The sequence below is a fragment of the Aulonocara sp. 'chitande type north' Nkhata Bay genome, linkage group LG1 (genome assembly GCF_057382095.1).
Source record: "Aulonocara sp. 'chitande type north' Nkhata Bay isolate Kocher_YH1m ecotype deep benthic linkage group LG1, A_spYH_male_GT1.1, whole genome shotgun sequence".
In the NCBI taxonomy this organism is placed as follows: domain Eukaryota; kingdom Metazoa; phylum Chordata; class Actinopteri; order Cichliformes; family Cichlidae; genus Aulonocara; species Aulonocara sp. 'chitande type north' Nkhata Bay.
The window spans coordinates 20,412,672-20,438,685 of NC_141344.1; the positions used below are offsets into that span (position 1 = coordinate 20,412,672).

The 26,014-nt window shown below is 38.8% G+C and overlaps 2 protein-coding genes across 7 annotated transcripts in view; both read left to right on the forward strand.

Moving 5' to 3' along the window:
- Positions 1 to 18,453, forward strand: part of tead1b (TEA domain family member 1b) — a 51,898-nt gene extending 33,445 nt beyond the window's left edge. The window contains exons 4-15 of one of the 6 annotated variants that reach the window (XM_086287769.1): positions 4,146 to 4,210; positions 6,065 to 6,127; positions 6,218 to 6,280; positions 8,990 to 9,001; positions 9,879 to 10,010; positions 10,301 to 10,347; positions 10,453 to 10,514; positions 10,966 to 11,090; positions 12,302 to 12,475; positions 14,941 to 15,081; positions 15,185 to 15,337; positions 17,989 to 18,453. In XM_086287769.1, coding sequence (XP_086143895.1) covers positions 4,146 to 4,210; positions 6,065 to 6,127; positions 6,218 to 6,280; positions 8,990 to 9,001; positions 9,879 to 10,010; positions 10,301 to 10,347; positions 10,453 to 10,514; positions 10,966 to 11,090; positions 12,302 to 12,475; positions 14,941 to 15,081; positions 15,185 to 15,337; positions 17,989 to 18,102 — 1,151 coding nt within the window. In that variant the 3' untranslated portion in view covers positions 18,103 to 18,453. Of the gene's footprint in view, positions 1 to 4,145; positions 4,211 to 6,064; positions 6,281 to 8,989; positions 9,002 to 9,878; positions 10,011 to 10,300; positions 10,348 to 10,452; positions 10,515 to 10,965; positions 11,091 to 12,301; positions 12,476 to 14,940; positions 15,082 to 15,184; positions 15,338 to 17,988 lie in introns of all 6 variants that reach the window. The other 5 variants (XM_086287760.1, XM_086287773.1, XM_086287777.1 and 2 more) reach the window with 5 other exon arrangements.
- A 5,029-nt stretch (positions 18,454 to 23,482) lies between these two features.
- Positions 23,483 to 24,992, forward strand: rassf10b (Ras association domain family member 10b). The gene has a single exon (XM_086298860.1). It carries the CDS (start codon positions 23,553 to 23,555, stop codon positions 24,882 to 24,884), a length of 1,332 nt encoding a protein of 443 aa, XP_086154986.1. The 5' UTR covers positions 23,483 to 23,552; the 3' UTR covers positions 24,885 to 24,992.
- Positions 24,993 to 26,014: the final 1,022 nt, after the last annotated feature.

Sequence of the window (26,014 nt, forward strand, 5' to 3'; positions counted from 1 at the left end):
TTGATGGTCGAGCTCGTTGTGGACCTTTCTTTAAATGTCAAGACACTGGTTTCATTAACCCCACAGATATCAACCTCAGATAATGGCATATCAATATGTTTGCCTGTGTCAAAGCTCACTCTTTCTAAAGCTAATCAGAGCTAATCTAGTGAGACACAGAGGACAGTGCTTTATGAAGTGTGTTCAGTTTCTTAAACTGCTATATTCGTCATGTGATTGGTTTTAACATTCGACCATACAACAGTTTAAATAATTATTTAAAATATTAAATATAAGGGAATTTGGTTATATGATTTCTTCTACTGAAAAATAGTAAATTTCATATCTTTTTGGCCAGAACTGTAACTGGTATGCAACTGAGTTAAACATTTTCACAAATAAAAAAAATTTTTTTTTTAGTTTTCTGTAAAGTTAATACATTAAATGAAAGACAAACAACAATATATCAGGGCAGAATTTAAGTTTTAGTTTCACAAATAATTCTGGGCTCATTCATTTTAACCACAATTACTGTTATTACGGTTGTAAAGTTTAAGTCTTTAAATGTTGATTTAAAAAGTGGCAGTTTTATTGCTTTTTCTGAGGTTGGTTCGTAGTGGACTGTGATAATGCACCCCATTGTTATTCACAAAAGAGGGAGTCTATCCGAAGGTTCTTGGAGAAAGGTTGCTGAGCGCCAAATTGGATTTCTGACGGAACGAGGAATCAGCTACTTGGGGACGATCCAGAGAAAGTTGAGCCGCCATCTCTTTGTGGGGCTTCTGCTGGAGTGCCATTCATATGTGTCAGATCCTCCAGAGTCATTCAGATTCAGAGGGAAGGTTCACTCTGACCAGTTTTAGGGCTCCAGCTGCTGAACAGAACAAATCTGCTCAGGGGTAATGCTATAAATATTTAATCCTTTTGCCATTCTGCTTTTTTACTTTGATTGACAGAAACACCCCATAAAGAGTTAATTTCCTTAGCCCTCTCGCATCTTTGCTACAAGGCCTTTACTTAAGCCTTAGAGGCTCACTCTCAAAACTCATAATGCTAAGAACAAAAAGACAGGAATCCATACAGACAAAAAGATCTCCACCTCTGGGTATTTCCAGAGTCCTATCAATAATATTTGTAAAATCATTAGGCTGATTTAAAAACTAAAAAAAAAGAAAATCCTACACAATAACTACAAGGTTCACATCTTAAATAAAATTTATTGTTTATCTTCAAATCTGGCATAAAAGAAATGTAAGCAGATGTTTTAAGTATTACATTTTCTAACCTGTGTATGTAAATTAACAGTGCCCATTGGAGATGGGTGCTTGAAAGCAGAAGAATCAAGAGGGAGTCTTTATTGCCTTTACTTCCCTTAATGCATGTGAACTCAGTGCAAATTAAATTAACATAACAGGACTTCAGTTAAACAGTTTATTAGCTTTGTAAAGTGGATTTACCAAATCAATGTTAGTGCTGTAAATTATTGGATCAGCATATCCTCAACCTAAAAACCCCACAAATTTTAATTTGCTTCAAACATTAGTCTTTTTTTCTCCTGTGGAAAGCATTTTTTCTTTATTTTGTGGAAAATATTGCACCTGGTGAAATTCAGGCATGAAAGCAGAGCTGCATCCAAAATGTTTTTAGTCCTAAATGTGGACGGGTCACTTTTTTTTTTTTTTTTTTTTTTTTTTTTTTTTTTGTAAACAATTGTTTTGCAGCACAAACACAAGCAAGAAAAAAAAAAAAGAACGCAGACTAGCCAGGGCCCACTGAGCTTTTTTTCCAGCCTGGTGAAAAGAATGAATAATTCAACAGTAAGCAAGCTTTCAGCTGGTCATTTGTGTGCTTTGATCTGGGAATCAGGAGTTTGCATGAATGCCTGTATTGTCATGTTGTGCTGCCACAGTGCGTGAATTATTGAAAATAGTGCAGGTCCCTGCTTTATCTGATAAAGTTTACACAGCAGGCACACTGGATAGACACGATGGATGTGTAAATCCCTAGATGTTGTTAATGTGTAGAGTGAGGTCACACAGCAAGGGTTATTTGGGCCTCTGCTGCAAAAGTGTTCAGTGTGAAAAGAACTTCAGGGTCAAGCAACAAACTACAGGTTGACATCACAAGCTTCTCTTTGCACCAAAATGTGAAGGTGTGGCACAGAGATGGGTATTTTAAAGTGTTAAAGAGCTCTGGTTGCTGAATAGTATGTTTTTCTTTCTATTTAAACTTACAAAGCTGGGTCTCTTACTGTATTATTCAAGAGGCTATACAATGCTATATGATAAGCCAGTTTTAGTCATTCATTTCAACTTCCGATTAATTCATATATATATATATATATATAAACTTTTAGTTTAAAAAGGTATGATTGATAATAATTGATAACTAAATGGTGGAGCTAAAACATTAGTGATTAGTCTATTATTACATATTAAACTATAGCAAAAGCAGTTGTTAAATGATTTAATTAGTTTTCTTTTTAGCCAAAATGGTTTTTAAAAAAAATCACAAAATATTTTATCTAAGACGTTTTTAATCAATCAGAATCAGACTACTTAATTATTCTCAGAGAAAATCACATCGTCACAGTTGCTCCGTGATAGAAAGAATGATAGCAACAAGTTAAAGAACCATATTAAATATTAAGATATGGAAATGAAATGGCAATACAAGACAACAGAACAAAACTTTTAAATTAGTTGTGTGAAGTTGTGATTTAAAAAAAAAAAAAAAAAAGATCTTCTGTATCAAGCATAAATTAATTAATTTGTAAAACCAGTTAGTCATTCTTAGTCTTGTAATTCAAACTTTCCAAATGAATTAATTGTTATTATTGTTACTTAATTGTTGATGCCTTTCAAAATAAGACTTTCGCTTTGTCATTACAGATAGGTAGAAAAATATCTTTCACTAACCTTCACGATGTGGCTTTGTCTCAACTTTAAACCTCTAAGATTGACACTTGTGCGCCATCACATTTTGAAGCCTCCTGTGCGTTGCTCTTAACAAATTGGCTTCCCTCCCTAATTCGCTTAGATACGGCTGATTAGCACATCTGCAGAATGCTGCGGTCTATTGTGTCATAACAAAAGTAAGACCTTTAATTGAAGAAAGGAAGGTAGAAAAATGTTTCATTATATTGAGGGTTCGTTGAATTTCATAGAGAACTACAGCAAATCCATGGCATTGGTTAGTTACAGCTGGACACATAATTAGAGTGCCTCCTTACCTATAATTTGTGTAATAGTTTTGGTTGGCGGCATGTTATTACCATATGAAAGGGCTAAGCAGGGGTCATGTGCATTGCGACAGCAATTAGAGCAGAGCTGAGGGCAGAAGAATGTTTGGGGCTGTTGTTAATTGGAAATCTCTACAAAGCTATGCTTCAATTATAATTTAGTCAGAGCAGCACTGTTTTAAGCCCAATGTATTCAGTTGCCATTATTTTCTGTAATAGTATGAACAGCCAGGCCTGTTTCCTTTCAAAGCATGAGGCTTTGAAGAGAATGAGATTGAATTAGATTAATTTTAAAGGCCTTGGTGCTGCCGCTGTGAGTTTTCTTTATTCATGCTAATGTCATACGATGTTGCCATAGAAAAACTGGATGGGGTTTGTTTAGGAGGTACACATACTCTTATATTTAGAGTTACAACCATAAGTTATTTTATTCTTATCTATGAATTTAGGTATACATCCATCAGATTGACATTTTCATAAATTTTTCTATTTTCAGAAGTACAATACCGTGGTTTTTAAGAGTATTAGCTGCATTTATTAAACAGTGGCACGTATTCTTCAGTAATTATGCAGATACAGAGGATAGATTTGAACAACTGTGTGAAGTACAGAAATCTCCAATCCACCCCACTATAAAAAAAATAAATTAAAGAAAGCCCGGGGAAGTGTGTGTTTCCTAAAGAGGTAGTTTTAATTATAAACTGCTACTTTTTTTTTTTTTTTTTTTGCTTGTGATTGATCTGAGTGTTTGGTTTTTGCCAAAACCTAAATTCAAATCTATTTTTTAATAAGCATGTTTGTGTTTGATTGTTGAAAAACTAAAATCAGAAGCAACCAAATTCTACAGATAAGTGTTCAGACTGCAGAAATTTATACTTCTTGTTGGTTTTTATCTACATTGCTCTTCATTTTCTGGTTTCTCCAGGTCGAAATGAGCTGATAGCGAGATACATCAAGCTCCGGACCGGCAAGACGAGGACGAGAAAGCAGGTTAGACGAGACGTCTCTGTTACATAAGTGTCAGAGGGCTGTCAAATCTGAATGTGTGCACACTGCTGCCTTTGTTTTAGAGGAACAAAGTAAGACAGAGAATAAGGCTATGCTAACTGTCAATAAGATTTCTAGGGCTGACAAAGATCCCCTGTCTCCCTGTCACTGCTGTGTTGCAAGAAGAGATTATTACATTTTCACACTATGCATCTAAATGTAGGCAAATATATAAATAATATATAGGTTTTCTACACTGCTTATGGGTTGTGGAAGCAGGTATTATCTGAGCTGTCACAGGAGGAGAGGCAGGGGTACACCCTGGAGGAGTTGCCAGTTTATCATAGAGACAGACAACCACACACTTTCAGATCCATAAAGTCAATTCAAGATCACCAATTAACTCACCATGCATGGCTCTGGGCTGTGGGATCAAGCTGGAATAATCAGCAGAAACCAACCACATGCAAACTCAAAATCACAACAAAAAAAGGCCCAAACTGAACCGTTTTTATGCGATTGTCTGCTAACTATTTCACCACTGTGCTTCTTATTTTTTGGTTATTGGGTTAACACATTTGCTTGGCAATTGAAAATGTAGTAGTACTGTCAAATTCCATTTGAGGTTTCATCAGAGCGTCTGTTGTAAAAACTCTGCCCAGTCAAATAAGCAGACTTAACCACTGTGGTGAGCACTTGTGCTAAAAGTAACTTAGTAGTAGTACTAGTGGCCTTATTTCTACCAATCTCTACACGATATTGAATAGTTTTAATGGTGCTTTAGTGACTCTACGAAGCCCCTGATCTTCCCTCTAAACAGGAACTTCCCTGCATGACTACTGACTTGAATGACAGTGATAAACAAGTCAGTGTTTACAATGACATTCGATCACTGTGTGTGAATTGATCAGTCTGGACCAGAAAGGTGTGGTTTGTCTCCTGTGTCTCATCTTCTTGGCACAGAATTGGACAAAAAGAGGGTTGTTTGCGCCGAGCAATACCAATAAACACGCATGATGTTACTTTAAATATCATGTACAGCATGAAAGTAATTGATTTAGTTATTAACATGGCACCAACAGCAATATTGATCATTTTTCTCACCAGCTCCAGCTTGTTTTATTGCAACTAAATTGAATATATATGGACTAATTGATGTGAATGTAATTCTTCCATCGAAGGAACTAAAACCCCTGAAGGTTTAGCTCTTTTGCTTCAGAAATTATAAAAAATGAGGGATGACTGTGATCAACTGATTGACTAACATTTACAGCTCCAGTTTAAGCACCAACTCATGTAAAAGATTGTGAATAATGTAAAGACTTCTCAGCTAACCAAACACTTTCCTGTTAAATCACTCCCTTGTTGGGGTACTCAGCTTGGGTTTCATTTGCATGAAAAGTGCCAGAGGAGAATGTAAATCTACCTCTCAAACCTGTCATCAGCTCACATTAGGTCTCTTTCAGACGGCTACTGATGAATGTTTCATTTGAGAGTATAAAATCATTTTGAACTGTATAGACATCGTAGATAAACTTGGCCGGTGAAATGCCTTTCGCAGCTCCCACAAGGATACTAGACTAGCCGATTTTCATTCAGCACACAGCAGATCACATCTGTGTGCTCTTAATGTGTGCTAAAGGGGCCTGCATCCTCCTTAATCAGTTCACTTAAGTGACGACAACACAGCATAACGCTTTATTGGCTGTTAGCTTGGTGTGTGGTTTGAAGATGCTTCTGTTATACACCTTATCTTCTTGAAGTGTTTTTAAACAAAGACATGTGTGATCCACTTTGTACTTTTTTGGGTTTTCCTGTTTTTTTATTTTCCTTTTTCTCTTTTTTTTTTAAATGGAGGTGTCTAGTCACATACAGGTCTTAGCAAGAAAGAAAGTTCGAGAAATCCAAGCTGCCATTAAGGTACGTCTGGCTTTGCCCAGTTGCAGGGGGCTTTTCATTGCCATGGTTACAGGCTCTTCCTTTGTTTTCCTCCCCTCCCCTACTCCGCAGGTGTCTAGTCACATTCAGGTTCTTGCCAGAAGGAAATCTCGTGAGTTTCAGTCCAAGCTAAAGGTATGCGCTTTTCTGCTTTTGGGCTTGTTTGGTTGCTGTGCATCTTAACTTTCTGTTTCCTGTAGAGACAGAGTGAATGCTTGATCCTCTGATTCCCCCCATAACCCAAATCCTCTGCTTTTCTGTTCAGCCCTTCTAATCTCACTTACTCACTTTCTTGACCATCTCTCACTCGTTCTAACCCAAACATGCTGTCACTGTCCTGTCTGCTTGGTTTCAATGACATTAATTCTTTCATCACCAGCCTTTGCTTTGAGAGCAGCTGCACAAAATAACCGTGATCTTGTATAAATATATAAAGACATGCTTTTGCGATTTAAATTAACAAAAAATAGTCCGACATATGGATCCTACATGTTTAATCTTTTATTAGTCATGAGCCTGACCAGAACTGGATTTTTCTAGGTAATTTTGCTGAAATTGAAAAAGTTTTTAAAAATAAATAAATAAAATTAATTAAAACTACATTTCTTAGCCAGTACATACAAAGCATAAAATACACAAAGAAACACAGACTTGTCTCCAAACACTCATAAGTACTTTACAGTTTCACTGGTGTGAAACACTAGAGTGGGACATCAACCGGATAACGAAGATTTGCCTTTAAAGTAAAGAGTTGCACCATTCTGCTGCAACCAATACATTTAAACAGGCACAACTTTTAAAATGAAGGCGAACTTTCTTCATGTCTAGTCTGCATCGCACTTGTTACAGTTTCACTACGACTTGGGGAGTAGGTGGCAAGCGTTTATAGAAAAGTTGACCATACAGCCTGCAGGTGACTGCAGCAATGCCTTCTAGCAATCAAAGCAATTACAAGGAGATTTTTGGTGCAACACTATATAGCTATTTGCAGCCAATTTGTACTAGCTGCCAGCAACTTCCATCAACCACTTGCTAGCAGTTGAGGAATATACATGTTTTCTTAGTGACTAGTGTCTAGGCCTGTGTGACTAGAGCCTAGGTTTGAGCTAAAAGCTAACAAACAAACAGTGGAAATGTTTACCGTCTGGAATTTCAAACTAGGAATTTCAAACTTGTCGCCGCATGTATAAGGTAGTCCGGGTAATCATTAACATATGTACCAAATTTGATTAAATTTGAGTGATTTTGGATGTAAATGAAAATGTGGTGAAATGAAAAGGATTCAAAATCTGCAGCGCAGTCTATAGAAAACTACATAAAATCTGTGGAAATCCATCCTGCATCAACGTTTGTAGATTGATTAATATTTTGTTCAAAGAGCCGATGTGTTACTGTGTCTTTATGTAATGACAAATTCTCTAGTAGTGCAACAACACATACTCCGTACTAGGTCATAATAACAATGGTCTGCCCCCTTTTTTTTTTTTTTGATGGGGGGCTGGTCAGGCTCAAATTTTCCTCTATTAAAGTCTAAATCAAAGTGTGTGCATGTTGGGAAGCATGCTGGCATTGGCTGTTTTGGTGAGTGGCTGGAAGCTGAAGGTGCGGGGAAATGGGTCTGCTTACATCTCTTACTAAGCAGACTTTATTTTTTAAAAAAGGCAGCATGGCAAAGGGGGCGGGAGTCCGTGTTTTAAAAAATGAAGAAGAGATTACACCTCTGCTTCCTTTGACAATGTAACCCAACTTTTCCTCACCGTCAAAGACTCAGTGGTGCACATTCAGAGCAGAGAATGGCAGTGAAGCTGGCTGTTTCTGAAATCCCCCCCCCCCCCCCCCCCCCCCCCCCCCCCCGCTTTCTTGTTCTCCCTTCAATCTGTTGATAACTCCAGGCTCTCACAATGCCATGGCTGTCAGTCGCTTTCCTTCCTCCCAGTTCAGATGTCGTCATTTCAGAACGTTCTCGTCAGTTGTTTCAGAAATAGTGAAATCTGTTAAAATCGCTGAAGAAAGCTTTTCAGAATGGCACATTAAAATGGGAGAAGAGCATTGTGAAAGAAGTAATCTTGAATAATACTGACCTGTAATTTAAGGTATTTTATGAAGTAATGCTTGTATATCAAAGGACACTCCACCCATGTGCCATTTTCTTCTTTTCTTGGGGAGCCGACTATACGTTTTGACTTTCACACTTTGCTCCACTCCCAGTATTCAACACGAATTAATGACCCCTCATTAATCTGTGTGTGTGTGTGTGTGTGTGTGTGTAAGTGTGTGTGTGTGTGTAAGTGTGTGTATGCGCGCGCGTTTACACTGAGAGACAGAGTCAGACAGGCAGCTAGCCACATGAATGCCTGTTCTTTCAGGGGCACAGGCGGCTGTCTGAAGAAAAACAGACAGCTTTTGTATGAATCCCTGTCTTTTCTCATTTAAAGCAAATTAGAGTTCATTGGTGAAGAGAAATACAAGTGTGCCCTTCATTCTGGGGGGCATCAAAACCTGCTGCTTCTCGTCCTGTCTATGGCATTTTAGTATAATTGCAGTCATTACGTTAGTGTTCCCTTGTTTTGTCTTGAGTGATGACTACTGATCAGATTGTGAAAATTATAGAGCGTAAGACTTTCTCCACATGATTTGTAAATACAAATTTCATAATTCTTTGTGATTAAGTGTTAGTTACACATCTGTGCATGTATTGTGTAAAGAAGAGCAGATATTTACTTTGTTGTGTTTTACCGATATTTAAAGGTGTATTGCTGATATATTTTTTCACACATAGCTCTTGAATTAACTGCAGTGTTTGAATTGCAATTTTCCAATAAAACCTTGTTTGTTTGCATTTAGGTTACAAATATGGTGAGTATTTTGTTTTCTGCTTGTGACACCGTGTCTGCTTCAGTTAGGACCTGCCTTGCCCTTCAGCTTCTAGTTTTGCATTTCCGCTCCTGCCACAGTAACACAACACCGGCTGGCAGTGTTCATTGGTGTCCGTGTGTCATCATGCTACGAGCATACTGTAGCTTGACTCTGCTCCGTCAGCATGTACTGCCAGCATGCTTACCTGTAGCTTCTGCCACCAGTGAGTCTGCATGGGTTTGCCAGTGTATATGGGTGCAGTCTGCTGCAGTATGAGACGTTTAGCATTATTTGATGAAAACACTTCGGCCAAAGTAGCGGAAAGTATGTAGTATGTAATACAGGTTTTCCCTGTATTTCACAATAAAATCCCTATAATTTCAAAAACCTCTTTTACAAAGATTAAACAAAAGGAACTGACTAGAGTTGTGAAAAAAACAACAAACAACAACAACAAAAAAACTATTAACCAAGTGGGATTTGTGTCCTTCAGTTTTAGTTGAAAAATTCTTTGTGTTTTGACGTGATGTGTTTTGACATGCACACAAATGCAGCCTTGATGGAAAGCACTTCTGAATGAGTTTTTAAAAAACTAGATTAGTCAACAGGCAAACTTTCATTTAAGTGCATACCACTGCTAGCTACGGTATATTGGAATTCAGTCAGCACATAACTTTAAAAAAATAATGAAATAAAGCCTGCATGTAGCATAGAAATGCCAGTGCTGCTTCTTTTAACCTGCTTGCTTTTCGCTGTTGTGAGAGAGGTCAGCCGTGCTTTCAGTGTGTTGTTTAGAGTCTCATTTGTGCTACCTCTGCAACACACCCCTCCTCTCCCTTCTGTGCGAGTGCTAAGCCTTTTGTGACTGCTGTTAAAGGACCAAGCCGTGAAGGACAAAGCCCTCCAGAGCATGGCCTCCATGTCCTCGGCTCAGATCGTCTCTGCCACGGCTATTCACAACAAGCTCGGCCTGCCAGGCATCCCTCGCCCAGCCTTCCCTGGAGCAGGGGTAAGAGCCTTGCCGGCACCCCGCTATTGATCCATCCTGTCCAGCTTCACCCAGGGCACCGATAGGGCCAACCACACCAAAAACCCAGGCCAAATCACATTACACACCACAGCTTTGCACAACTGCCCCTATCAGATAAGCACATGATCAAAAGGAGTGGTAGTCAAGATAACTACATACACTGAACATGGAGCTCAGAGCCATTCTGATCTTGTCACTAACAGCTGCTCACAATTGGATGTTCTTTGTTGCTTGTTCTTTCTTGTCTATTTATACATCTAATTCTGTAGTTATGGCAGGGTATGATTTCGGCTGGTCAGCCAGGATCATCGCAAGAGTAAGTTTTAAACCTTGAACCAACTTTTTCAGGAAATAAATAAATGCTCTTTAAACAAAAAGGAAACCATTTTTTGCCTAATGACTGTTGGTTTTTTTGTTCCAGTATTAAGCCTTTCACCCAGCAACCCTATCCCATCCAGCCAGCAGTCACGACAGCAATTTCAAGTGAGACTTTACCTAATTATAAAACATGCAACATTCAAAGATGAACTTTGTAACTTGTTTTTCAAATGTCTTTTCAGATATCTCGACCCTAATTCCTTAATCCAATAAAAATGTAATATCTGTGGTACACTGTCATTATTTCTGTTTTGAAATATTTTGAAATATCTTTTAAATTCACCACAGAATTTTTTTTGTCTATAAAAAAAATTAAATTGGGAGATGTCTCCTTAGAGATGAATGAAATATTATAGAGCATGCATTTCCTTCCAAATCAAGCACGTCAGATTTCTGTGAATCTGCACTAAGATATTAAATTAATTTTCTTGTCATAAACAAACCTGATGAAATGAGGTTAATGTGAACTAGTGTTTCAGAAAGAACATGCACATGCTCTGCTGGGAAAACAACCAGCAGAACAGATGAATATTTTGTTGTTCTGGTGTTTCTGCAGGTTTCGAGCCCACAGCAGCTCCAGCACCCACGGCGCCAGCATGGCAGGGCCGCTCCATCGGTACATCTAAACTCAGACTGGTGGAGTTCTCTGCCTTCCTAGAGCAGCAGAGAGACCCAGACTCTGTGAGTGAAAGCATTATACCAAAGCATGAAATTTCACTATCTCTTGGTGTTCATTCCCACCTCTTATCACCCAGTCCTTTCCTCTATGAATACACTGGGACATTTTCCCAGGCAGAGAGTCAGCTGAGAAGAGGCCAAAACAAGCTGAGAGGGGCAAAAGGCTGGCTTGATGCAAGGCACGGAGACCTGCAGAAATAATGAATGAATGCATATTAATCAGTTCCTTGTATGTTTTGATTTCTTTAACAATATGTTTGTTTTTCATTTTAGTGAATAGTCTTTTGCATTGATAACACAGGAACAGCCTTTAATCTTAAATGCAACTTGAGGCTTAAAAATATTGCATTTGCACTCGGGGCTGTGTGCCGGAGACGCCATTCTGTGAGCTTTTACACTGAAGTGCAGCAGAGTTTCAGACGGTCACAAAGAGGGCAACAAACCTTTGAAAACAAAATGTTTTTTCTGTGATTCGCTGCTCCTCTTTCATCTACTTTTGGCTCTCCATCACAGGTTTGAGGTTTAACTGGCCCTAATTTTTATTCACATTGTCAAACCAAATTCAGATATTTTCATTTAAAAGTTTAAAAAATTGACCAAATCAAATAGGGAAGAAATGACCAAAGCACTTTTGTTTTGTATTATCATTTTAACTTGGCTGAGGTAGAAACATTTTTAGATTTTCATGTGAGGAAAGGTGGTAAGATTGTCTACGAAAAATGTTTTTGTTTAGAAAATACATCGTTTTGCACAGTTGCTCAATCATAATTTGTGGCTGAAGCAGCTTTGTTTAATACAAATGAGGGGATCAGTTTATTTTGAGGGTTAGTGAAACATAAATGTTATTACCTCATTTGTATGTCATAAAACAGGAAAGTTGCTCAAAACTATTTCGAGTGACTAATAAAAAAGCGATGTTGCAGAGAGTTGTTTCTCATCCCAGTGCATTATCAGTCTAATCCTGGCTACCAGTTGCTTATTGCGATGATTACTTCAGGACTGGCACATCAGATCTGGCTTATTTTGCTTCAGTAAACTCTTCTGTGCTGATGACTTTGTGAATATTGATACGCGCTCCTTTTGCATGGGTTTTTTCGCACGCTATTATTGAGTTCACGCTGCAAAACAAAAGAATCCGACTTTAAATAGTTTCATCTTTTTTCTTTTTTAATACAAGTTTCCATCTGTATTCATTTTTCATTTTACTCTTGCAGTACAACAAACACCTGTTTGTGCACATCGGGCAGACGAATCATTCCTACAGTGACGCCCTGCTGGAGTCGGTGGACATTCGTCAGATCTACGATAAATTTCCAGAAAAGAAAGGCGGACTGAAGGAGCTGTATGCAAAAGGCCCCCAGAATTCCTTCTTCCTTATAAAATTCTGGGTGAGTGTAATTTATAAGCAATGCTGATGAGAAGATGAGTATCTGATAAAAAAAAATGCTTTGTTGCAGCTTGATTAGGCTCTCCATACATAAGTATTAATTTCACTGTAACCTTTTGCGCATTGTGAAAAATTTGATCAAACAATCCTGTTTAGTAACAGTGTGTTCTGCTTCGTGCTTAGTGATTGGGTGTAATCAGTCTACACAGAGAAGATTGCTCTCAATGTTTGCAGAATGCACTCTGCTATATTTGGACTTGCATAGCAGGAGAGCTTTTGATCAAAGCACCCACTAATTCAGTGTAATATCTCCAAACAATGGAGTGACCTGGTTGTGCTCCTAATGGCTGTTTAAACATTGCATGCATTTCCTCCCTGATGCAAAATGCTAACTAGCGGCAGCAAACAAAGTAGGGCCGTATGCACTTGGACCAAGTCCCCTCAAATTCCTTTTGAAGTGACCGACAAATTTAAATTTCAAATGAAAGGCAGAATCTGCACAATAATGAATGTATAACTGCTTTGCTTAATGAAGGAGGAGAATGTTGTAGGAGGACGTCTCCCCTTTTTGTGTCCGTAATGAACAGGATGTTCAGGGCACAGAGAGGCTGCCCTCCAGGAGCAGACCCGCTCAACGTTGTAAATCAGTCTTTTAACGTAACTTCATTTAATCCTCTTTAGAATCTTTCTTCCAATATGGGCACATTAACATGCTTATTCAGATGTGGCCGGGATCTTCTCATTTTTTATGCGATATGCACGGCTGGGCTCAGCAGCCCTGATCAGACAGATGTTTGCCGTTTCAGAAAGCTACATGACCGACTGTGCACAGCTTACAGTATAAAATGATGTCAAAATGTTTGAATTAATATCTGAACACCATCATAATATTTCTAGTAATGGTTAAAGAGATGTTTTTATTCAAGTGACAAATACAGAGTGGCGTGGTGGTGCCGTTGGGGAAGCACTGTTGCCTCACAACACGAAGGTCCTGAGTTTGAATCCATTGGCCAGCTGTGTAGAGTGTGCATGTTCTCTTTGGGTAATCCGGCTTCTCCCCACAGTCCAAAGACATGCGTGTTGCGTTAATTAGTTAATCTAAATTGGCTCCATGTGTGAATGGTTGCCCCAGCCCCCCCCCCCCCAAAAGACCCTGAATTGGAAAATCATAAGGAAATGGATGGATGTAAAGATAAACCTATGGATAAAAATCATCCGTATCTCGTATGAGATATTTATCAGCAGCTGGTAAACATATTCAATCGTCTTGTAACAAAAAAGCTAAATACTTCTTTCAGCAGTTGGTAGAGACCAAAAATGGAGCTAAAAGCACAAATGTTGGACCCCTCTTCTCATTTTCTCGTGTGTGCAGTCAGGGTAAGAGGGAAGAAGAAAAGACGAGGCACTTAACAAAATGAGACATTCTGGTTTCTGGGCAGTCGATTGAATGTGCATGTTGAGAATGCACAATGGAGGAAAAACACGAAGAGCTTTCTGCTTCTCTCTAACTCCTGGAAGTGGTGTATGTAAAAAAAAAAGTAATTATTGAATTGTAATCCACTTTTTTACTGCTTAAGAAGAGCAGTTATAGTTTAAATCCAGATAACTTAACATATTTAAAATGTATTATTATATTTTTTTATTGTTGTTATTATTTTAATTTAATTTTCCCAGTGATGCAAGTAGTTTTTATTTCATTCACCTCTGAATAGTTCTTCCATTTCTTATGTCCATGTCGTCCTGGAGTACAGCGCTCTTTATTTTGTCACTGAAGCGCTCCAAACACGTACTTTATTATCTTTAGTTCTAAATGGTAACCTATTTAGAATTGGTATGTGTTTGACATGCTCACATGAGTCCTTGAACCACATCTCTAATACAGTTAATAATTTCACAGAAATGCCAAAACTGGCTTTAAGATTACTTGGAAACATGGTCATCTTTAAAGTGGCATTTTTCAATTTCATATGCACCATCTTGGCTTTTAATCCTTTAAAATGAAAAAGGTATTGGTAAAAAAAAAAATGTTTTTAAAATCTTATAGGTGTGTTTTATTTTAATTTTAATAGTATTTAGAGATCCAGTATTTTTAAACTACTAAACTTTCCATTTTGGTATTAAAATGTCATTAAATGGCACAATTCTTTAAGGGTTTGGATGCATTAAATATTTTAATGTTTGTTCCTTTTCCCTATTGATTTTGATCGGGGCACAAACACGGTTGCCTTCTTCTAAATGTTGCTTCTCAGCCTTATTTTTCTATGAGGTTTTTTTTAATCTTATGCAAAAGCAGCAACCCTTTGGACTTTCTGTCAGTACAAGTATTCTTCCAAGCCTTTCATTTCAGTAGAAAACACATTTAAAACTGTTCATCTCTTTTCTTTTAAATGACTTGTACAAAAAGACATTGTAACAAAAAGAAAATGTTCTCTGAAGCTCAGTGTTTGTTGTTTTTCTTTGCCTCAGGCTGACTTAAACTGCAACATTCAAGATGATACCGGATCTTTCTATGGCGTCACCAGTCAGTATGAGAGTCCAGAGAACATGACCATCACATGTTCGACAAAAGTTTGCTCCTTTGGCAAGCAGGTTGTGGAGAAAGTCGAGGTATGAACTAAAATGAGAAGCAGGATTTTTTACTGTACCTCCTGGGGTTTGTTTGTGTGTTTTACATTTCTTATGTGCGCTGCTTGTTCTTCTTTCCCCTCAGACTGAATATGCACGCTTTGAAAATGGACGTTTTGTCTACCGGATAAGTCGATCCCCCATGTGTGAATACATGATCAACTTCATCCATAAGCTAAAACATCTGCCGGAGAAGTATATGATGAACAGTGTGCTGGAGAACTTCACTATCTTATTGGTAATCACCTCACTGACCTGAGTGGGCGACGTCCCTCTCTGGGAGTGTTTTTCTTGCTGCTGTCAGGATGTGCTGGTGGCTCCAGCTGGCTTTAAAAAAAATCTGAGTGGGGGCGGTGGGGGGACTTCACTGGGCCTTGAGATGTGTTCCTCTGCCTGGATTCACATTCCTCTCATTCCACAGGGGATGAAACACAGTGTGAGGACCCTCATTATCTGCAGGGGAAAGGGAGGATAAGAGAGGGCAGGAAACCCTGTTATTGGCATCACATGGGGTCTTAAAGTGTCATTCACCACTGCAGAGAAAGCACCCAGGCCAAGGGGTGTGCAAGCAGCCCCCCTCCCCCAAAAAACCCATCTTAGTGTGTTAATCATTAAATAAACTCATGATTCATGTCAGACTTAATACATGATTATTTTTAAAAGTGTGGCAGTTCTTTTAAGACATATAAGTAGCACAAGACTGGAAGAAGGATCCGAAAATATGTTTCACAGATTGATATAATTTTCTAAGCACATTTGTCTCTTCTGCTTCTTGCTGAATCCTAATGTTGTGTTTTCATTTCTCAGATTTTTCCATTGTGCCCAGTATGAATACAAAGTAACCCTAATAGAGGGAAAATGGTAGCTGCAGCAAATTTTGTGTATTTCTCCCTAAAACATAGGGTTAGTTGGTTTCTTGTTCCATTTTGGCCTGTGCAGAACAAGGGATGGCTCAACACTATGCTCAGGTTTTACTGAAACATGATGTTTCAATTTATGCTACTAGATATTATTAAAATCTGCTCTGCACATTTTCCCCCTTAAATAACATGTTTATATTCAAAGATTAGTTGATATCAGGAATCAAGGTCCAAGAGTTTAGTGTATAAAGTATGCCTGTGCACAAAAGACGTGCATAAATGAATTCCCTTTCATAAGCTGGTATTTAAAGAATGTAGCGTATGTGCTGAGGCATCCAAAGTTCCCTCCATTTCAACACCAGTTGTAGAAAGTTTTCTGTACAGTAAGATGGAAATGGAAAAACGTGAGAGAGACATCATGAAACATTACTTGTTAGTCAATTTCTGTCAGAATTTTTCAACTCTGCTTTAATGTTTTGGGGTTTTTTTGGGGTTTTTTTTTGGATGATAAAGACGAGGATGCTCTGAAATCACTCTCTCTATATTTGATTGGACCCACCTGTAGGTTTGGTGATTCGACACATTTACCTCCTTATGCAAAGCCTATGTAGTGTCATGCCATTTATTTCCATGCAGAATTGCATTAATTCTTCCAGGTCTTGTACTGATGACGGGAGAATTGGTTCTCTGTGAAAAGTCTCCTCCCAGTATGTGCACAAAGATTCTCAACGGGTTCGAGGTCTGGGCTCTGTGGCGGTCCGATCCATGTGTGAAAATCATGTCTAATGTTCCCTGAACCACTTTGTTCACAATTTGAGCCCGATGTTATTGTTATCTTGGAATGTGACCTTTCCAACTGGGAAGTGGTTTTAAACATACAGTAGCTGTGAAGTCTACTGTTGATTTATATATTTTTTTTAATCATTTCATGTCACCAAACATGTAAATGATCTCTGATCATTCAAGATATTTTTTTTCCAGCCACATTTCCTCCTCAGAGATGATTGTTCCCCACTGTTGCCCTTCCAGGTTTTAATCGTGCTTATACTAAATTTAAGAAGTAACAGCAATCTCCTCAGTGGTTTTGCTTGATTCAGCTCAGTCATTCGACCCTTCTGAAAGCCAGTAACATCTTTTTGCTGATCACTTAATATCTTTTCCAGTATGATTGTTTAAGAAGTGAGAAGCTGTTCACTGCATCAGACTTAAATAATCTGCTCCCAGCTGAAACATATTAATCACTGCAGTAATTATCCAATGGATACTTTGAAGGCTTTTTTTTTTTTTTTTGCATTCGCTGGCTTGACAAAACCTAAAACTATAATCGGAGATGAAGTTGGTTCCATGCATCATATGACTTTTCAACCCAAAATGATTCCTATGAGTTACAGTGAGACATTAACAGATGATGATCCTGATAAAATGGCGATAAAAATCTATAAATAACAGTAAAATCCAGCACAGCTGCCAATGAGACAAAAAAAAATGAACGCTGCTAAAATCATTCATCTTGGGATTTAGCATAGAGAGCGGTAGAATAAACGTTTTAATTCGAGTTGATTATTTTTGTTGCTGAGTGTGCGCTCTCAGTGATGCTGTTTATTTGTAAGGTGACAGCTTCACATTAGAGCTCTGAAACTTCAGACTGGATCAAATTAAAGACGAAAAGTTACTTTGGAAAAAACAAAACAAAAACACAACTCACTTTCCCACAGCCTAACAAACAGGAGTTAACAAGTTGTATATATAAAACATATTCCCTCGATAGAGAGTCTAAATTGCACTTAAAACCTCCTGTAAATAAAAGAGTAAAAAATGTGGCTCTCCTGGCCAAGTTTAAACTGGTACTGAACATTTAACCGTGCGCGCACACACAGCTTCAGAACTCTAACAATGCATGCGTCTGTCTTTTCGCTCAGTTTCCCGTCCACGTCTTCAAACTCGGTAACCATCCTTTGCTGCATCCATTTCTCTGTTTATTTCCCGCTGTGCAGCGCTTCTCCTCTAAAGTAAGTGCTCTCTCTTGCAGGTGGTGACAAACAGGGACACCCAGGAGACGTTGCTATGTATGGCGTGCGTGTTTGAAGTTTCGAATAGTGAGCACGGCGCGCAGCATCACATCTACAGACTGGTGAAGGAATGAATCCGCTTGGAGCTCCTCCTTTTCATAGACTTACCAACCTCAAAACAAAAGTGGCAGTGCCTCTACACGAAAGTCATACCTACAACGCTCTTTGGTCAAGGTATCAGGTGGAGTCGTTGTTATAAATCTGTTTTAATATAAGTGTTTGTTATTTGACTGCAGCTGTGAATTGCGGTACAGTTGTTTTAATGTTTGAATATGGGAATTTTAAATATGTTGGTCTCTGTCGGGTATAAATGTGGCCATCCTTAAAGAGTTTCCTGGATGTGTTTGGTAAATGAAAATGTGTGTGTCGGTTTTTTCTGCTTTGTTAATGTAGACTAAGGAAAAAAAAAAAAAGACAAAAGGACACGGGCCTTTTTTTGTTTTTCTATCAGCGGCATGGTTGCGTTCTGTGTAATATGTTTGAGGCTGTTTTGTATGTCTGTACTTCATGATTTGTGAGCATACATACTGTAGATACGCAGACATGAAAACACACACAGCTGTTAAACTTTCCAAAGAAACAGAACAACACTATACGTGCAGTGGCCGAAAGCAGGTGGTTGCGAAATTACTACATAAGAACGCCAACAACTGAGCTTTCGGTAATATTTATCCCTGTTGAAGCACTCCCAAGTTTTAGACACCAGAATGAATGCACTGTGAAAACACTACAGTTTGCCTGCATCCGCTCCGTAAATGTAGGAAGTCTCACCGCCTGCTAAGCATTTCAGCGCTGCAAACAAATCTTTTCTCTGACAATGGCCATGAGAATTTTTTATTTTTTTTAAATATGTGAGTCCTGCTAAAATGACTCTAATCGGACTCGTATCTGGTCAGAAAGCACTTTGTTTCCCTTCCTGTGCTTGCCTTAGTGATGCTTGCGTCTATTCTGTTAATTCTGCGCTTTAAAAAAAGAAAAACGAAAAAACTGTTTAACCTATCGAGACACTACAAAATCATAGACAGCAATGCGTCGTTCAGCATGCTGTGGTTTTGCCCCCCACCCAACACTCTGGGATCGCCGTGTGATAACTCCAAGCCAGAGTGTTGCTGCCTTCATGGTCACACTATGTTCACATGTTTCTGTGGCCTACGCTGATTGCCGAGCCTTAAACACGTACAAACTGTATGTGAACTCCAAAAGATGCCACTAAAACTGTGATCTCTACATTGTGTTTGTGTTGTGTAAAATAAATGAATGACAACAACAACAACAAAAAAAATCACAATTCAAATCTGCCAAAGCCTAAGTGTACAGTGCCTTAGAGTATACTCATTATCCTGCATTTACCCTGTTTTCTAAGTCTAAAATTAGTTTTGTGTGAGACGGGCAGAAATAACTTACAGATGTATTATTTGGTTCATCTTCACATCTCAGAAATCACGGTTCTCGAAATCGGTACACTCCTAGAAATACAGTTTTTGTTGTTGCTGGGGTTTTTTTGGGGGTTTTTTTTTTTAAAGAGGCAGTACACTTATATTCAATTATGTTTGCAAATTTAAGCTCAGAAACAGGTTATTTTTCCTGTAACGCTGTAATATGTTCCTAAAATATCAGCCTTTCTTTTTTTCCTTCCTTCTCTAAGAGTGTACTATAAAAAGACTGACTGCCTTTCCTGTCGCAGAAGACCAAAAATACAGAGATGCAGTCAATTATTGTTGTGTCCTGCATGGTAGCAAGGAAGTGCCTTTGGTTCAGATTTTCCAGCTTAAAAAAAAAAGATCAAACAGAAATTATAAATTTAATGTTGCCAGACCAAAAAAAGAAGAAGAAGAAGAAAAAAAAAAATAAGACATAAGTGAAACAAATCACCACATTGCCTTTCAAAGGACTGTAATGACAGCAGGGGAACATGGTTACTAAGGAGAAGAAATAAATGATATTCATTTTTATTACATTGTAAATTGATTTCTCAAACCCAACTATTTCTTCGCTTAAGGTTAAAGATTTTGTCTAATATTGAACGGCCACTGACTGCATGCAGGATGTCAACAGAAAAACACTGAAGCTGTCTGCTTCGTGCACACTTGCAGGCTCAAGTGTTTTTTTTTTTTTTTTTGTTTGTTAGTTTTTTTTTGAAACGAGGCTTTTTTTGGAAGCATTATGGTTTCACAATGTCACAGCTGTGATGGCGAAAAGGCAGGGACCGACACAAGCTTTTATCCATTAGAACAAAAAAGAAAAAATAATGTTTATTTAATATTAATTCTACAGTACAGACTCTAAAAATGAAACTTAAGATTGTTTTACGTGTTTAAATCTGTATACTTTCATTGTAAGGATCATAATTACTCAAAACATTTACTATTTCTTACAGAAATTATAATCATCTTAAAGTAGTTTAATCAACAAAGCTCTAAATAATTGCAGACAATGTCTTGGGGTGGGGGTGGGGGTGCAGATAAAGTTAAATGATTCAGTATTTTTGCCGCAGTTCTGTGAACACTGTGGACTTTATTTTTCTTTTATGCTTACCTTGTGTATCTGTTCACATTTATCGATTACAGTTAGATGTTCCTGTTTTCTTATTGTACTTGTATACAGTCGTACCCGGTTTTGTGATGACATTATCTGTAATATTGCGAGCCCAGTGAGATGGTAATGATGTTACTGCTGCACTGCTGGTACATTTTTACATTTTAACACTAAAACAGCAGGACTGACGCCTTTGATGGCACGGATGTCTGGTGGACTCTTTGCCCCGGAAAGTGGACGCGCCAAGTCAAGGAATCGCAGCTACAAGCATATCAGCTTTTGCTAAGAGTAGGTACTGGTACCTGGCTTTAAAGTGATTCTTGACATATAGCTCATGAAATGTAAACTGTCATTTACATATTTGGGTTTTGTGTGCAGATTTTTTTCAGCACCCCCTTTGTAAAAAGGTGCTTTCTATAAAATTATATCTTGGCTTTTCTTGGTACAGATGTGTGATCTCTTTTCATATCCATCACTGTAAAGTGTTGGAGCAAAGGAGAGAAAAGAAGCTCTGCTCTGTTTGTGTTCTGCATATGGTCTTGTCTTTGCTCCGTAACATTATGATGCCTTCTTGACAATAGTAGATATTTTGTAGCTTTCTAGATACTTTGTATGTACGCAATATTGAAGTTAAATAAATCTGAAAAAGATTGCTTCCTTTTATTTTTCTCACTTGAATCTTTGCTGTGTGGATGAGTCTGTTAACTCCTTGACTGCAAAGGCCTCACATCAACAGTAGATGGAGCATGTGAGAGAACATAATTGAATGTGCATCGCTGTAATGGCAGGACTCGCCACAAGAGGGAGACACCATTTAATCAAAGTGCTACAGATTTCTGTTTTCTTGCTCAACCTTTTTAAATCAGAGGTTCTCAAGCTATTTCCAGCACACCAGCTTCAGAAACCAATTACAGTTCAGCCCCACTCCCCACAAACTGTCAACACACAACAATGTAAATAAAAAGGATTCAGATTTCTGCATTAGTAAAGTGCGTTTTGTTTATTTTCCCTCCAAAAATCATATTTATTCGTCCATCCATATTTTCCCCTGGTTTCCTGGCTGGCCTTTAGTGGTTCTGTACCCAGCAGTGATAACCCCTCAGTCAGAAAAGCACTATTTCAGTAACCAGTCTTTATATTATTACTAACACAAACCAAAACGTTTTGAATGTTGCACCTGAGATGGAGGGGCTCAAATAAGGTGCTGCTATAAATCCTACATGTGGAAACCAACCAACTACTGCTGAACAGCTGAATAAAGATTAGTGCTCCTTAAGAGAGGCTCAATAAAACTAGTAGTTTAAGTGTGTAAAGTAATACACCTCTACATGGGAGCTTTACACTTTTGTACTACTTAAATGTCACCTGAGTGATGCACATGTTTTTGTTTCCATTTGATTGGTACAATAATAACATGATGAATCAGTTCTCATGGGTTTGACTCAAGTGAAATTTATCTTTATGTGAAGGTAATCTTTCCTGATATGTGGACTGGAACTAATTTGGGGGACTGCATGCTGGTAAGTATGTATATGACTTTGCATTGTAATGTGGAAAGTAAAATTTCCACCCACTAACACACAAACGTCCTAATCCATCAAGACCAGGCACATGCTGTCACATGAGCACTAGCAAACCAGCAAAGCTAGAGGTAAATACATCTGTCAGAGATCTCCTGACAGAATAGCTGAATACTCATTTATTCTCTTTCTTTGTAAAGTCCCTGAGTTCAAGACTGAGCAAGGCTAATACTTGAAAGCAGTGAATCAGAAGAATAAGCATAACGAAGGAAAAGCTAACAGGGTCAACATTATGAATTCAAGTAAAGCAACTGAAGTGTTCCATATCTATGCTCCCTCACTCATATCAACACAGGCAAACTGACTCTGAACATTCAGATCACTGAATGCAAAGCGTGATCCATCAGCAGCAGGTAACAGTCTGCTCATTGCTCTGAACTGCAGGAAGGAGCATTTGTGTTTCTGCCTTCCTACCTTTTTCCTCTTGTTTCACTTATGTGTTTGACATGTGAGTACAGTTCACAGAATTGTGATATGTGGCTCTATCAGATGAAAGATGACTATAATTAGAAGTAAGATATTGAAAGTACTGACACTTAAGAAGCAGGAAATAAACTGAATTTAATCCTTGAAGAAGAAAATACCCCTCAGAAAACCTGCAGGTAAAACTTATTCTTTCAGGTGTTACACAAAATACATAAATTATGCACAAGGTCATTGTAGAAAAGCGCTATATAAGAATCAGTCCATTACCATGATTAGATGCCTTAGAATCCTCAAAGCCTGTTGAAGCCAGTTAGTGAAATTTTCTTTCAGCTCCAATATTTATTTATTCATATTTTTTGTCTTTTAACGCTGTTTTAACTGGATCTACAGAAAAAGTTAACAACATAACCTTAATAATGAACCAGATCTGAAATACAAAGTCATTAAAAAAATAAGATAAAAACATAATCCATATAAAGTACTCATTCCTATATATGTAGGTACTCATGTCCTATTTGATGCATTATGGATACAGAAACCAGAAGAACACAGCGAGCCTCCAAGCTGCTCCATCAAAGAATTCATGGCTGGTCGTTGTTCTTAAAAGCATCGAGGCTCAGGTGGAGCTCATCCCACCAAAAAAAGGTGTGTGTGTGTGTGTGTGTGTGTGTGTGTGTGTGTGTGTGTGTGTGTGTGTGTGTGTGTGTGTGTGTGTGTGTGTGTGTGTGTGGTCATGTGATCACAGCAGTGGCAGTCAGGACTGGGAATACCGGCGCGCAAAGTGTTTTCCTTAACTTATGCGCTCCGTGGACACAGACAGAGACACCTCCAGTCCCGACTGCAACTTTGCAGATGCGTCTAGGACGCAGCGCGCATGCACTGGACTCGGGTATGGACACTGAGGAGCTTTTCTTTCGACGAGCGGATTTAAATTTTTAAATCTACTATTGTTTAGAAGAGATAGAGTTTAGCAGAAATGCGAGATGGAGTCTGAGGAGAATAAGATATCAGTGTGGGTCTGCCGAGAGGAAAAGCTCGTCCTCGGCTTGTCAAAGCGCACAACTTGCGCTGATGTTATCAAAGTGCTTCTTGAAGACCAAAACTCCCAACAAGGGCTTTGCGCAGCACAGTCCTACTGCATCGTGGAGAAATGGAGGGGATGCGAGAGGATTTTGCCAAACAAAACTAGGGTTTTGCGGCTTTGGGTCGCCTGGGGAGACGAGCAGAGAAACGTCAAGTTCGTGCTGGTGAAGAGCGAAGTGTCTTTGGACAGCCACGGAGCCCGAAGCGCAGAGGCTCGCGTGGTGCTCAGCAAAGAGAGCCCCTGTATTATGAGAGGGACTGCGCGGTGTACCGTGAGTTCCATCTCACCTGAGAAACAGCGTCGCATAGTCAGGAAAGCTTTTAGAAAGTTGGAGAAGATCAATAAAAAGAGATCGAAGGCGGCGCGCAGAGACGCGTCTTGCGCGGAGAAGATGGAAACTTTGGTTCATTCTGTGGTTTCTCAGGATCATACAATCCGACAGCAAATTCAGAGGATTACAGAGCTGGACGCAGAGATCGAAAGGTGCGAGGCGAAGGTGCACATGGACAGAATTAAAAGGCACGGGGCCAATTACGTTCAAAATACGTATTTGGTTGATGTCGCTGCGGCTTCCAGCCACGAAGTGGAAAACCTGCGTTCGTCTGACACTTTGGCCAAGCTTGAAAAGTATTTCCGACACCGTGAGGAGGTAGTTAGACTACAGGAGGAGTTGTGGGAGCATGAAACCCTTATAGACGTGATCACAGGGGAGATCCAGGATGAGCTGAACCACCGCTGGATGCAGCGGAGGAAGGAGGAGCTGCAACGTAAAAACTTGGAGTCTGGGGATGACTCGCTATTCCTTCCCTCCACCGAAGTGGAAACATCACCAGAAAATGAGCAGCTTTTGGAAGAAGAGAGGATCAAAACGCAGTTAAATGCCAGTTTATACATCGGCCTGCGCCTCAACGCGGATTTAGAAGCTATTAGGAGCGATTTAGAGCTGACCGAGCAGATTTGCGGGGAGAGGGAGAGGGAGATAAGGGATTTGCTGGAGAAAGTGAACACTTTGGGCATGGAGGAGGGGACAGACACTAAGAAGAGATATAGCCACGGGGCAGACGTTAAGACGGGGATGATGAGCACTTTGCAGAGAAAAAACGGGTGGGTGGAGCAAGCAAGGGGGTTGTCAAAAACTCACAATGTGAACGACGACGATTCAGACACTGGCTTAAGTTCTCTGCACAGTCAGGACTCCGACAGCCTCCCTGTGTGGGAATCATTAGTTTAATATTTTCCTTGGAAAACTGGCTTATCTATGTTTCTAATTCTCAGGGGTCATAAGTACTCTGACATAAACAAATGAATGTTTTTCCCCACTTTCAACATATACGTATTGCTTTTTTAAATGTATTTTCTTAATCTTTTTTTTCTGTTTACAAGAAAGCCGCAAAAATCAATAAAAAAAAAACTTTAATAAACAATACAAACATGGTTCTATTTGATTTTCTTCTTTATGTTTAAAAAAATAGTTTAAGGTTTTTTGGAGCCTTGAGTAGCAGTTAGGATAGCAGCAGATTTCTCCAACCCCTGCCATAATGTTCGCCTCAGAGTCAGCAGGGCACCAGACCGAAAAAACAAAGTCAAAGGCTTTTGGATGATTCTGAAGATGTTTAAAAACAGCAGTATCAGCAGTAGCTTTCTCAGACTCGAAGAGAGAAAAAAAAAAAGCCTTTTTGGTAAATCAGTCAGACGTAAAAATATCTGAAGTCAAAACTGAGGCGCAGAGCTCAAACGGGAGGTCTGATCTACATCCTGACAGCTCACTGAGCACAGCTGACCTTTTCCTCTCAGATCGACGATGGCATTTTGCACACAGACATGAACGACACAAGTCTTACATCGACACTGGCTGCTTTTCGGCAGCACACAACCCCCTCCCACAGTTTATATCTCCCAGCTGCTAAAAAAAAAAAAAAAAAAGAGGCTTTGGGTTTTATTTCCCTAAAATAAAATAGCATCTTTTTTAATCTTTTATGAATCCCTGACAAGCATGTTTGTTTTTTTGTGTGTGAAAATGAAACCCTTAAGGAGGAACCCTGATTTAAAGATTTAGAGGTTATGTGGCAATTTTATCAGATCACTTGACAACCTTTTTACTGTGAGAATAATCAAAATGATACGATATACAGACTGTAATTTCATGAGGTCAAGAGCAGCTCTTGTCACATTTTCAATAACTGCTTACTTTTTCTTTTTTCCCTGACATCCGGGGAGCCGTCAAACTAGATTTGCTTTTAATCTGATAGTCTGACAATCTTCCTCAGTCCATTGCATCCCAGCATGTAATAAGCTGTTAATCTCCTTTCTCAATGATTAATTATTTATTTAACAGCCTCAAGTTAGCTGGATAAGTTTTTT

Bases quoted from the DNA above. Each gene is read 5' to 3' on its own strand.
- rassf10b (XM_086298860.1), top strand. From the start codon at position 23,553: ATGGAGTCTGAGGAGAATAAGATATCAGTGTGGGTCTGCCGAGAGGAA.